This window comes from Bufo bufo, chromosome 3, assembly GCF_905171765.1.
Source record: "Bufo bufo chromosome 3, aBufBuf1.1, whole genome shotgun sequence".
NCBI lineage: Eukaryota > Metazoa > Chordata > Amphibia > Anura > Bufonidae > Bufo > Bufo bufo.
Genome location: NC_053391.1, coordinates 431,142,846 through 431,158,113, shown reverse-complemented (window position 1 = coordinate 431,158,113; position 15,268 = coordinate 431,142,846). Strand labels below are relative to the sequence as shown.

At 41.9% G+C, this 15,268-nt stretch overlaps 1 protein-coding gene across 1 annotated transcript in view; it reads right to left on the bottom strand.

The window, feature by feature from the left end:
- The window catches only part of DMD (dystrophin), a 3,443,536-nt gene that overhangs the window by 1,911,486 nt on the left and 1,516,782 nt on the right, over window positions 1–15,268 (bottom strand). The window contains 1 exon segment of the mRNA XM_040424996.1: window positions 14,582–14,737. Within this exon segment, the coding sequence (XP_040280930.1) occupies window positions 14,582–14,737 (156 nt within the window).

Genomic DNA, 15,268 nt, shown 5'->3' with positions numbered 1-15,268 from the left:
GGAACTTATCCAGCCTGCTGAATAAGGACCCACCCCTATGGGTCACACCCCCTCTAATTTAATTGCTGCCTCCAGACACCCTTTCTCCTGTCAAACTTCCTCCATTCAGATTCCTCCGATACTCCTTATCTGATACTTTATTGGATCCCAATTTCTACTGAGGGCGATACAATATGTTACTAAGTAACCCCCCCTTCCTTTCTCTTCTTTTCTTATTTCTTGGCTTCTCCCTTTAACTTCCTTACTTCAAAAATACATCACAGACAGTGGCGTACATACCAGGGTCGCAGGGGTCGCAGTTGCGACCGGGCACGGCACTCCAGGGGACCAGGCCGCTGGCAGGGGCCCATCTTTACTCACATGCACGTGCTCTGATGGGGCCTGGCATGAAGTACAGTGGCAATTTCGGGCCCTATCAGAGAGCTCCATGCCTTCATTACATGTATAATATGGGGGGGGGGGCGGAGGGTCAAGGAAGAGGGGGGGGAGAGCGCACACTCACTCACACCCGGCCAGGCAGTTCCGTTTCTATTGTGAAGCAGGGAAACCTCTCTGCTCCCTGCTTCACTGATCTTCAGAGCTCAGGAGCTCCCCCTGCTGGCCCCAGATCGCGCTGCTGGCTGTGGGAGGAGAGCTGAAAGCCCGGCAATCTGCCTCCTCTCATGAGGGAAGAAGGTAAGTATGTGTATTATTTTTTTTTTCTAACCCTGCAGACTGGGGCCACGGGGGGTGTTTGATGGGCACAACTAGAGCGAGGGGGCACAAAAGTTGGCATCTCTACTGAGGGGCACCTAATCTACCATAACTAATTTAAGGGGGCACCTAATCTGCCATAACTAATTTGAGGGGCACCTTATCTGGCATAACTACTGTGAGGGGGGCAAATATAAAGGCATAACTATGAGAGGACACATATGAAGGCATAACTACTGTGACGGGGCATGTAATCTGGCATAACCACTGTGAGGGGCACATATGTGGGCATAGCTAATATGAGGGGCACATAATCTGGCATAACCACTCTGAGGGGGCACATATCTGGGCATATTTACTTTGAGGGGGCCCATAACCGGGCATAAATACTGTGAAGGGGCACATAATCTGGCATTACTACTGTGAGGGGACACATAATCTGGCATAACCACTTTGAGGGGGCACATATCTGGGCATATCTACTTTGAGGGGGCACATAACCGGGCATAAATACTGTGAAGGGGCACATAATCTGGCATTACTACTGTGAGGGGACAGATAATCTGGCATAACCACTCTGAGGGGGCACATATCTGGGCATATCTACTTTGAGGGGGCACATAACTGGGCATAAATACTGTGAGGGGCACATAATCTGCCATAACTACTGTAAGGGGCACATAATCTGGCATTACTACTGTGAGGGGCACATAATCTGGCGTTACTAGGTGAGGGGCACATAGTCTGGCATTACTACTGTGAGGGGGCACATAATCTGGCATTACTACTGTGAGGGGACACATAATCTGGCATAACCACTCTGAGGGGGCACATATATGGGCATAACTACTGTAAGGGGACACATATTTGGCATAACTACTATGAGGGGGCACATATCTGGGCACAACTTATGTGACAGGAACAAAGGTGGGCATAACTACTGTGAGGGGCCACAAGGTGGGCATTAGTACTGTGTGGTTGCACTTAGGGGAAATGTCCTAGATTACCCTGCTATACATTGGCATGGCTCAGTCTTACAGGCCAGCACAGCGCCCCTTGCTGGTGATTTCACAGGGGCAGTCACCATCCCTTCCTTATGTGATTATTCTTTTTCTCTCACCACAGGGACCTTGGTCTGGATCCAGTGGACATCACGCTGATGCCAGCGACACCCTGGATGAGGTAGGACCAGATTTTATTAGGACTGGGTGAGTGTAGCCATGCATTGGGCTTAGGGCTCTTTAACACAAGTGGATCCTGTGCGGGTAATCCGCTGCGTGAAAGACAGCCAAGCCCCGTTCCGGACAGCAGAGACACGGAGCATTAACATGATTGGTAATGCTCTGTGCCTCTCTGTGATCTATTTACTACAAAATCACAGAGACATAAAGTTGTCATCGTGATTTTGTAGTAAAAAGATCACAGTCAATCATGTTACTGCTCAGTGTCCCTGCTATCCAGAATGGGGCTTGGCACTCAGTCATGCCGCGGATTACCCGCACGGAAAGAGCCCTTAGTAAGAAAATCTGCCGGTTCTTTGTAAAAATGTTTGCACTGTGGCCCATAACACTATAGTTACAACACTAGTAGGGAAGGTAGTGGGGGGGGGGGCTTGGAGGCAGGTTGGGGGGGGGGCGACGGGGAGGGGGCCCCATAGATCAGTTTCGCACCGGGGCCCCATGGATTGTGTGTACGCCACTGATCACAGAAATGTCTTGTATAGCTCCTACCCTCTCAAACAAACTCCCCAAGGAGTTATGCTACCTACTACTTTTTTACCCGCATAGGCTTTTGATTATATTGTTATGCTGTAATGTTCCTTTTAACTTTGTTTTGGTTCTTAGACATGGATGGTCCGGTAACAGGCAACTATACCACTCTCCAGGAGAGTTACTGGGGACTCCTTTCTCTCGGGGCGGCACTCCCCCTCTCCTCACACCAGCCGATTATACTTATGAGGTCAGAACATCTTTTGCTCCCCCTCTTCCTGCTTTCACATCCCATCATGAATGATCTCAGAATAGTATTTTATAATGTTAAAGGAATGAGATGTCCCTCAAAAAGATGCCACATTTTTTCTCATTTGAACAGGGAGAGATGTTCTATTGTCTTCCTTTAGGAAACTCACTTCAAACATGGCAATTATCCAAACCTCTCCTTCTCCAAATTTCCTAGCTGGTATCATTGTGGGGCCAGGGGTGTTGCCTCGAGAGGAGTTAGCATTGGTTTTCACAAAGGGTTAGCTTTTTAGTACAAGTCCCATACCCAGGACCCCGAAGGTAGATATCTTATCCTTAAGGGCATGGTGGGACAGACCCTTTTCACATTTGTGAACGTGTACGCTCCAAATATGAACCAAATTTCCTGGCTTTCCTCCCTTCTTTTACTAGTTGAAACACACAGAGAGGGGATTCTAATTATAGCAGGTGACTTCAATTTAGCCCTTAACCCTCTCATAGATACCTCCTCTAAAAAATCTGCTATTCCCTCTAAAGCCCTCAAATTGCTGCAGACTAAACTTTTCAATTTAGGGGTATTAGACACTTGGTGCTGTATTAATCCTAACTCACATGATTGCTCCTTTTATTCTTCAGCAAACAATTCATATAGTAGAATAGACTACATTTTCATCTCGAGAGAATATCTACAGCTCTGCTCCAGAGCCAAGATTGGAGATATGACACTCTCGGACCACTCACCAGTATTTTGTGATGTCCATCCTTCCACCAGGACGGGTAAGAACATTAATTGGAGGTTTAATGAGTCCTTGCTGGGTAATCCTAACTATAAATCTCAGATTACTTCCTATCTGGAAGATTATTTTTCCATTAATAACACCCCAGACATATCCCCTCAGATCCTGTGGGATGCCCATAAGGCATATATTAGAGGCAGGTTGATTGGACTCTGCTCCTACCTAAAAAAGGAATCAGAGAAAAAATACATGTCCTTATTGTCAAAGATACACATACTCAAAAAAGTATGTGAGCAATCCTTACTTGCCCAACAGTTGGCGGAACTCTCTTCTCTCAGAACTGAACTAAAGAACCTTCTGAATGAGCGTTCAGCCAAATATTTCTTGTCTGCTCAACAGAAGTTCTTCGCACATGGTAACAAGGCATCAAAATTTATGATGCAGAGAATTAAACAAAGAAGAGACTCCCGACACGTCCAGAGCATCAAATGCCCGAAGGGGGACCTAATATTCAAAGCAGAAGAGATTGCTGAGCAATTCAAGCTTTTTTATGAATCATTGTACAACCTGCCTGCCTCTAAGCTCCCAGACCTCTCCCAGGGAAGAGAGGCCAATATCAACTCATTCCTGGATTCTCTCCAACTCCCGACCCTGACCACAACCCAATGTAATTCCCTGGTAAAACCTTTCACTATATCCGAGTTGACGCTGGCCGTTAACTCCACCCCTAAGGGTAAATGCCCAGGTCCTGATGGCCTCCCTATATCTTACTACTCAGCTTTCCGAAACTCCCTTCTCCCCTTCCTACTTCCCATATGCAACCTCTCATTACTCAACCATTTAATTTCAGTCGATATGACCAAAGCCACTATTACTATCATTCCCAGGGAAGGTAAAGACCCTTCGTCATGCTCCAGCTACCGCCCGATCCCATTACTTAATGTTGACCTCAAATTAATAGCCAAGATGCTGGCCACTAGACTACAGGGCTTTCTACCTAGTGTAATCCACCCTGATCAGGTGGGATTTGTCAAGGGGCGTGAGGGAAAGGATAATACTAAAATCAGTTTTGATATTTTTTATCAATCACAGCGGCTTCCGGTACTTCGCTAGCCTCCCATTTGCAAGACAGGCTTGCTTTTTTTCTTGGGTAGTCTCAGAAAATACCCCCTAAATTTAGTTGACCAAATGGCAAATAAGGGGTATTCTTCTGAAGAGGCCTACAGGATTCTGACCCAGTCGGATGAGGAATGGGAACCCTCATTTGACAAATCCAGCGGGTCAGAATACGAACCTGTAGAAAGCAGTGGCAGTCTGATCCAAAGTTCGGACGAGTAGGTTGAGGTCCCTGATACCACCAGGCGTACCCGGCCCCGTGTTGCTAGACCACAGGTTGCGCAGGATCCTCATAAAGGGCAGCAGAGTGGGGCTGGCGCTGTCGGATTAAGTGGTGAGGCATACACCAGCAGCGCAGCCCATCCTGGACCTAGTACCAGCACTGCCGTACAACATGGTGAAGTGGCGAGCACCAGAAGGGCAGTTGAAGCTGGTACAGTGGCAAGTGCATTAGTTCCCCGTTGCAGCCACCGCACAGACAGGCCCGTAGAGCCCCTAGAGTCCCTGAGGTGCTGGCAAACCCTGATTGGCAGCCCCCAACTTCAGCCGCACCTGTAGTTCACCCTTTCACCGCCCAGTCTGGAGTTCGGGTTGAGACAGCTCAGATCGGATCGGCACTGGGGTTTTTGGAGCTGTTCTTGACTGCGGAGCTCTTGGACTTAGTCGTGGCAGAAACAAATCGGTATGCCTCTCAATTTATAGCCGCCAACCCGGGAAGCTTTTATGCCACGTCTTTCCGGTGGAAACCCGTCCAAGTTTCCGAATGTAAAACTTTTCTGGGCCTTCTCCTCAACATGGGCCTGACAAAAAAACATGAATTGCTGTCATATTGGTCCACGAACCCAATTCATCACATGCCCATGTTCTCTGCTGCCATGTCCAGGACACGATTTGAGACCATCCTGCGTTTCCTGCACTTTAGTGACAACAGCGCCTCTCGTCCCAGAGGCCACCCAGCTTTTGACCGACTCCACAAAATTCGGCCCCTCATAGACCACCTTAACACAAAAATTTGCAGATTTGTATACTCCTGAGCAAAACATGTGCATAGACGAGTCCCTTATACATTTTACCGGGCGCCTTGGCTTCAAACAATACATCCCAAGTAAATGCGCTCGGTATGGGGTCAAATTGTATAAGCTCTGTGAAAGGGCCACAGGCTATACGCACAAATTTCGTGTCTATGAGGGTAAAGATCAGACCCTGGAGCCGGTCGGTTGCCCTGACTACCTGGGAAGCAGTGGTAAGACAGTCTGGGACTTGGTGTCACCATTATTTGGCAAGGGGTACCATCTTTATGTGGACAATTTTTACACAAGTGTGCCCCTCTTCAGGCATTTGTTCCTAGAACAGATTGGCTGCTGTGGCACCGGGCGACCTAGTCACCGGGGCTTCCCCCAACGGCTCGTTACCACCCATCTTGCAAGGTGGGAGAGGGCTGCCTTGTGTAATAAAGAACTGCTTGTGGTGAAATGGAGAGACAAGCGTGACGTTTACATGCTCTCCTCCATTCACGCAGACACGACAATACAAATAGAATGGGCAACCAGTGTCATTGAAAAGCCCCTCTCAATCCACGACTATAATTTGCTCATGGGAGGGGTGGACTTCAATGACCAGATGTTGGCTCCTTATTTAGTTTTCCGACGCACCAGACGCTGGTATAAGAAGGTGTCTGTATATTTGATTCAATTGTCTGCATATAATAGTTTTGTTCTCTACAGTAAGGCTGGGAGAACAGGATCCTTCCTCAAATTTCAGGAAGAGATCATCGAGAACCTCCTGTATCCAGGAGGTTCCGTGGCCCCATCCACCAGTGTAGTGAGCCGTCTACACGAGCGACATTTCCCCAGTGTCGTTTCTGGTACCTCAACCCAAGCTCCACCCCAAAAAAGATGATGTGTCTTTAGCAGGAGTGGAATAAGGCGTGACACCCGCTATTTCTGTTCTGACTTCCCTGACTACCCTGCCCTATGCTTAGGGGAGTGTTTCTGGAAGTACCACACACAGGTACACTTAGCATAGGGATTGCGTTACACAGGACAGGCACACAGGGCTATTAGGGCCCTTTCACTCACAGCTGCTGCAAACCTCTCCTTTCACCTGGGACAAAGTGCATAATGTACTTCGCCACATCTCTGGGTGATTTGCGCTTTGCACATTGTCCCATGGGGAAGGAGAGGTTTGTCCTATAAAGGTAAAAAAAAATTAAAAAAAATCACCGGTAAGCAAAAAAGTTAATGTTCTGTTCAAAAAGTTAAATAAAGTTTATAAAAGTTAATGTTCAAATGTTATATAAACTCAATGTTAATAAATTTATTGCGTTGCGGCCTGTTTTTTTTTATACCTTCTAGGTGGACCAACCGATGAACGAGCTGCAGCACTGATGTGCATTCTGACAGAAGCATTGCGCTGCTGTCAGATTACACAAAAGTCGGTGTATGCGGCGCTGCAAGACGAGATTTCTCCTCTGCAGTAAAAAAGATACGTTTGCCGAAGCATATGAGCTGAGGGGCGGTGTTCATATGTTTTGGCAAACACTTTGTATATAAAAAAAATATAAAAAAATCCTGGCAATGATTTATTCAGAAAATCGGGTTTGCCAGGGCATACGAGCTAAGTGGGTTTGGATATTGGGCGGCGCTCCTATGTCCTGGCAGATTCCTTACCCCTCCTTTTTTTTTTTTTGGCAGAGATTTTTTTCATCCACATTGATCGATGCGAATGAAGAAATCTGTGTCGTTCATTTTTTCTTTCAGCCCAGAGGCTGAACGTAAAAAAAATCTCATTACCCGTATGCTCAATTTAAGGAGAATAGCAGAAACTCTTAATGCTGGCCATACATGTTATGATTGCGGAGACCCTCAAATGCCAGGGCAGTACAAACACCCCACAAATGACCCCATTTTGGAAAAAAGACACCCCAAGGTATTCGCTGAGGGGCATATTGAGTCCATGAAAGATTTAAATTTTTGTCCCAAGTTAGCGGATAGGGAGACTGTGATAAAAAAAATAAAAAATTCCGCTAACTTGTGTCAAAAAAAAAATCTTCTATGAACTCGCCATGCCCCTCATGGAATACCTTGGGGTGTCTTCTTTCCAAAATGGGGTCACATGTGGGGTATTTATACTGCCCTGGCATTTTAGAGGCCCTAAAGTGTGAGAAGAAGTCTGGAATCCAAATGTCTAAAAATGCCCTCCTAAAAGGAATTTGGGCCCATTTGCCCACCTAGGCTGCAAGAAAGTGTCACACATGTGGTATTGCCGTACTCAGGAATAGTAGGGAAATGTGTTTTGGGGTGTCTTCTTACATATACCCATGCTAGGTGAGAGAAATATCTCTCTAAAATGACAACTTTGTATAAAAAAATGGGAAAAGTTGACTTTTAGAGAGATATTTCTCTCACCCAGCATGGGTATATGTAAAAAGACACCCCAAAACACATTGCCCTATTTCTTCTGAGTATGGAGATACCACATGCGTGATACTTTTTTGCAGCCTAGGTGGGCAAAGGGGCCCAAATTCTAAAGAGCACCTTTAGGATTTCACAGGGCATTTTTAACACATTTGGATTTCAAACTACTTCTCACGCATTAGGGCCCCTAAAATGCCAGGGCAGTATAAATACCCCACAAGTGACCCCATTTAGGAAAGAAGACACCCCAAGGTATTCCGTGAGGGGCATGGCGAGTTCCTCAAAAATTTTTTTATTTTGGCACAAGTTAGCGGAAAATGATGATTTATTTTATTTTTTTTCTTACAAAGTCTCATATTCCACTAACTTGTGACAAAAAATAAAAACTTCCATGAACTCACCATGCCCATCACGGAATACCTTGGGGTGTCTTCTTTCCAAAATGGGGTCACTTGTGTGGTATTTATACTGCCCTGGCATTTTAGGGGCCCTAATGCGTGAGAAGTAGTTTGAAATCCAAATGTGTTAAAAATGCCCTGTGAAATCCTAAAGGTGCTCTTTAGAATTTGGGCCCCTTTGCCCACCTAGGCTGCAAAAAAGTGTCACGCATGTGGTATTGCCGTACTCAGGAGAAGTAGGGCAATGTGTTTTGGGGTGTCTTTTTACATATACCCATGATGGGTGAGAGAAATGTCTCTCTAAAAGGCAACTTTTTCCATTTTTCGGTATTTCGGTAAATTCGATTAATAACAAAAAAAAGTTAAAATGTCAGCAGCAATGAAATACCAGCAAATGAAAGCTCTATTACTGAGAAGAAAAGGAGGTAAAATTAATTTGGGTGGTAAGTTGTATGACCACGCAATAAACTGTGAAAGTAGTGTAGTGCAGAATTGTAAAAAGTGGTCTGGTCATTAAGGGTGTTTAAGCTAGCGGCGCTGAGGTGGTTAAACTGGCCATACATGATGAATGGCATTGGTTGAAGGATAAGAAACCTTTCTGAGATTGTTCTTTCAAAGAAAGATTGTTATAAAATGTCATCAATCAGTTTGGATAAAATAATCCATTTTGATCAACTTTGGATTAATATGTATAAGGGGCTTAAGACTATATAGTCATTTTTCTTTTAATTGTTATTTGAGGAGATATCTAAGCAAATTTTTAAAGATTAGGAACTACAGATCTACTCCTTATATTGGAAAAATGCTCATACAAATCATGATTAAAATGTCTAGAACAAAACATTTTTGTGTAGCTTTAGCCTTTGTAAAGCTATGCAAAGCAAAGTGAGGTAGCTGCATTAGATTGTAGGTTCTGAAAGGGATCAGAACTTTTTTGTAGCTTGTATCTTCATGATGACAGACTTTATTCATGAGATATAGTGAAACATTTATCACAACTTGGAATAAAGATTTCTGTACTCTTTGAACACACAATAAACTCCAATACAAAGTGACTGCAAAGCTCTGATTACTCTAGTGTCACGGATTCTGTTTATAATGGAGCCATGACAGTCATGCTGGATCAGTTTTCTGAAGGACACTGGAAAAATCCTATTGACTTTAATAAGGTCCATCGAGGATCTTATATTTTTGACAGATAGCGTTAAAGATTGTTATTCTTGCTGTAAAAAAAATAACTGAAAGACCCAACAATAACTCTATAAAATAAGTCTAAAAATATTTGCAACCTTTAGTCAAACCTGTATTTATAGAAATGAAAGTAACACACTGGATATTCAATATATATATATATATATATATATATATATATATACTGTATATATATATATATATATATATATATATATATATACTAGCCTCATCTAAAATCCTAAGTTATGTAATATCCTGCAAGGCTGCAACCTTTTAAAAAGGGACAGCTCTATCAACTTACTTGTCCTCTTCTTAAATTATACTGTGCACATATTACTTTGAACATAGGAGAAGCACTAAATCATAGGGGTTGCAGAGTTTTTTTTTGTTTTAAAGACAACAATCCTGGTACACTGGAGAAGCAGCACTATATTCAGTGTAGAAGGCATAGTCAATTTAGTGACATAGTGTGCTCAGTTCAGTACTTCACCCATAATCACTCAACATTGGAGAAAAAGACCTTGATAGTAAACATACTGCAGACATATTCTAATTGGTTCCACCATTACCTACAGTTATTTGTCAAAATTGCTTTTTACCAGGTAATTATTATGAATATATTGTAGATATTGTGTACAGGTACTACATTGGGACATAGATGATCTATATTTCCAGTCTCTTCAACTCCTATTGTTACTAGCATAGTACTTGCTTATACTGTACCTGAAGAAGCGGAATGCATTCTCCAAAACATGTCTTTTAGCTTGCAATAAAAGTTCTTTGTTCATCATATCCAAGAATTTCTTTGTGCACCATCAAGCTGTACAATCATCTACATTTGGCCAACTAAAATTGTGACTGTTAGCAGTTATGTATTAGTTCAATACTTTAATTTATGTTGTCTGCTGTTAATTGCTTTTTTCATACATTTTAGCTACTTTGTTACAACCAAGTACTCAATAGGAAGAAAGGTGCCTTTTTGCTTTTTGTTATGTTGCTCACACCACAAAAGTCGACTTACACAAGTGGGTGGGGCTTATTGAAAGAGGAGTAGACCACAACAGCCTACCATATTTATCAAAAGAACTAGAATACATTATAATTTAAATCTATATGATGGTCCATTGCTATAATTGATATCAGTTTTGGGCACACAGACAGCTAAAAAATATGCCAAATGTATTAATAGGCCTGTGCCTTTAGGTAGACATGTCACAAGACATTGGTATCCAAAATCCTTATCAGTTATATATAGATAAACATAAATGTTAAATATAAATCTAACTGTATATTAGGGGGTTTTGTGCAGCAAAATATAAAATCATATATACCAGGAGATATCAGTCTTCATAGATAAGAACAAACCATGCAGCACAAACAATCCCAATATCATTTTAACAAAACCATGAACCATCTACCAATATCGATTTACATGATGTCACTGTCCTAGGAAGAGTCTGCAGTGCTCAATGGAGCACAGCAGCCTCTTCAAACAGCTGATCAGCAGAACTCCCAAGAGTCATACCCCCAGATCCAATATGAATGACCTTTCTTGAGGACAGGTACCCCTGGAAAACCTCTTTAAACCTGGTGCACATAGGTTGAGCTACATGTGAACTCGAAGTTGTCATCTTCCAAAAGTCTGAGTGCTTACCAAGCCATAAAAGGCATTTGTCAGCAGATTTGTACCTATGAAGCTGGCTGACCTGCTGTATGTGTGCTTGGCAGCTGGAAGCATCTGTGTTAGTCCCATGTTCATATGTGCCCGCATTGCTGAGAAAAATTATGTTTTTAATATATACAAATGAACTTCTACGAGCATGGGGAGGTTACTGTTACACCTAGAGGCTTTGCTCTCTTTGCAACTGCAGTGCCCTCTCCACTTGGATACACAGGGTCAGGCACGATAATGTTTTCACTCCCTAGGCATGTCAATCAAAATGGAGAAAGGTAACGGCCAAAGGGTGAGAAAGGCGCTCATAGGGTAAGTAAATCGTACAACAGCTTCCTTCAAAGAGCTGGTGGATGCAATAGATTCACCTGTTATGGTTGCACTGAAGTTAAGTGCAACCGTATTGCAGGTAAGCTGTGAAGTATAAAAGGTGCAGGTCGGTGCTGCCAGATTCGTCAAGAAGCCCCTTGGGACGAAGGCCAAGTCACCACTCGGGTATATATTGGAAAACATGGCTTAGCTTGTCACAGTGGAGTGATCAAGCTGGTAGACGATCATAAGGCGCATTACCACGACCCGGTGCAGGATACAATAAAGTTTATTTTGAGACAACGCGTTTCGGGGTCTCGACGGCCCCTTATCAAGTCTGTGTCACCCTAGTTTTTTGTGCAGCTGGGTGTGTACTGCCTGGTTTCTTCTAAAAAAGGCGCATGTCCGTACCTTAATTTTGTTCTTGTTACACTTTGAGTGAGTGTAGCGGTTCACCGCTACAGTCCTATGTGCGGCACGTGTAGAAAGGGTCGCCTTATGATCGTCTACCAGCTTGATCACTCCACAGTGACAAGCTAAGACACGTTTTCCAATCAAAATGGAGAAGGCAGGGAAGTTGCAGAGAGAGCAGACTCTGTAGTTGCAATGGCAACAACCCTGTTGCTCCTTGAAGGTCATCTGCATATATTAAACCATCATTTTTCTCAGCAATGCAGGCACATATGAACATGGAGCCAACACAGATGCCTTCAGCTGCCAAGTGCACATGTAACAGGTCAGCCAGTTTCATAGGTACAAACCTGCTGACAGATTATCTTTAAAACTAGGATGTTGGATGCAAAGTAACTATCCCCTTATACTTTTTTTTATATGTAAAGCATCAAACATATCAGTGTGTTTTACTACTGTTCATTATATTCTAAAAATTAAATAAGATGTCTTATTTCAATTGGCATTAAACAAAAATACAAAAAATTGGTGAAGCAATTTGGAAGCTTAATTAAGAATGACTCCCTAGTCATCTTTTTAAATTAGCTTATAGTCTCCAACCTGGAAGGCTTCTCAATTTATAGCACAATGCTCCTGTATGAGGGCACCTAGCATGAAAAAGACCTTTGTTGGTTTCAGATAAAAATGACTTAACACTAATACTATATTCACAGGGAGTCCTGCAGTCAGCAATGAAACAGATTAGAATAATGTATGCTGTGACATTTCTGAATCTTATGTGCAGTAGACTGGGGATAGTGTAGGTAGAAGTGGTAATGGACAAACACCCTGCTGGCAAGCCTGAAGCAACATTTTAATCAGAAAAGTATTCTAGAATTTTAACAATCTGCATTACTTCTGCTAGGCTGTATCCATACTTGATAAGTGTAACATGTTTACATTTTTATCTGTGTGTACAAGACTGACATATGACCACGGCAAAACTATACTATTTGTGTTGTTGAGAAGAATGGTAATCATAATGGACACCTACTTAATGCATAAAGAGGATATTCTGCCAAGCAAAGTTATTGCTACCCAGATGTAGCAGGGCTGAGCTAGTCAATGTAGTAGAGCTAAACTTATGGTTTTATCTGCCACAGTTAAGGTTATATGGTTTCCTTGGATTTCTATAGAACAATAGGTTAGATTGTATCCCAATATTAAAGGCAATTCAGCTCTGTTACATTTTTTTATATTTGAAATTAGGTCACCATTTAGTTTTTAAAGTTTAAGCCACTCGCGTACTATACAATATTTAACTGAAGGGGAAATATTCTTCCCTCACAGTGATCTATGTATTTATAAGTCAAGCAATGTACAAAATTGAGGCAATTAACGTCTTTTCCATTGTGAAGAATGGTTAAATGAGCATTATGATGAGGGCAGGGTTAAGAGCTCTAGGGACTGACTATTGTATCAGTTGTAATGACAGGAAGAAAATAAATCCTGTACAAGATAAGTGTTCAACATAGTTAAAACCTAAGGGCAATGACCTAGCACACTCTGCAGGAGAAACAGCGTATTAACTTCAAGTAAAGATTTTAGATATCATCAAGTGTCCATGTACTAACCCTACTGCAAGTGAAAACATAATCCAAGACCCATATCTGCTCCCGCACTACCCCATATTGTCCTGATAATCAATGCAATCTGTATGTGCCCAGTTTCCTCCAGAGATTTGTAGTGAACAACCTTCCTATTGTGATAAATCTTCAGCTTAGTATTATGATAAGGGGACATTCTCTACTTGCAAAGACTGACATTTATTCTATTCGATTCCTTATATAAAAAACACAGTGTTGTGCCCCATCAGATATATTAGAGAGCTATTCTCTCTTAGAATAACCCGGTAATATTGCACTACACAAAGAACAATAATGTAGCACATGGAGTCCCTACAGCTCCATAGTATAAAGTCACCAGGTCTCCATGTGCCTCTTTATTGTATCCTGCAGATAGAATTGGCGATGTAAATTATGCTTTTTTATGCAAAGTAAATCTAATATCCTAAAACCTGCTATAATAAATGGCACCGCAAAAGACCACATTCCAGTTTTTTTTATTTTTATGGAGTCCCTGGCCTTATGCAATTCACAGCTAGATGAGCTAAATTTCAATTCTATACCTGTCTAATACAAAGAAGAAATATGTTACTTTGATAAACAATATTTACCTTACAAAAAGGATTTATCACTAGAGATGAGCAAATTAATTCTAAACAAATTAGAGTTGGTTCCAAATCTAAATTTTTGGTGATTCGATTTGGTAAAATTTTGGAAGAGGAAGAAAACAATGTAATGAGAGAAACATATGCATCCAGGAGACCTTAATATGTCATAACATTTTTTTCCTGACAATTGAAGCACTTTCGATTCTGGTAGAATTGATTTGGATCCATAATAGATTGGTCAACCGTTAAGACCAAATCAAACCCAAATCTAATTTTGAATGATTTACTCTCCTTTATTTATCACCTATCCAAAGGATAGGTGATAAATATAACATGTAGGGAGTTTTACCACTGAGACCCCCTGTGACCCTGAGTATGAGGGATCCCCATGTCCCCACTTAGAAAAGGCTCCATCTATGGTCCTCAATTGATAAAGTGTAAAGCTACGGTATATGTTAGATTTACCTTTGCACCTAGCTCATTGTATTGCAGCTTTAAAGCAGTAAGCCTTTCATCCAGATCTTTTGGGTTCTCGGTTTGTTGTTTTTGGACAATTTGACGTCCTGTTTTTATCACTGTCTCCACTTCAGATTTAACTTCACTTAAAATTTTGTACAGTTTCTGTGGAAATATGGCAAGAATTATTTAGGAATTTCGAAATTGTTACAGTGCTACTTCCCATCAAACAGTCATTGTTCATAACTAAGAGTAAAAATGGTCCAACCATTCCTACAGTGGCTGCCAAAACCTTTATTGGATAGATTTTATTTTTATATTTTTTTTATATAGAAAGCGCTTGGATAATAAACTTGCACATTCATTTAATTCACGGGACCATTGACAATACCTTAACATATTCATCAGACTCACATATTTTTTCTACCTTGTCCAAGGTAATGGAATCAACTTTTATGGAGACCATATAAAATATAGTACCATAGCTTACAGCAGAGGTTTGCGCCATGAAAATGTTTTGGGCTAGTAATACTTTCTGCTTTTTCATTTTTGATTTTGATTGGTGTGGACTGTGGAAAATATACACTAATATTTTTATATCAAGTAGAATTAACCTAAACACTGAGACAGCATTATGCGACTCTTAAAGTTCAAGTCCTAAGATGTGCCAAGAGTTCTAGATGAATAAATGATAGT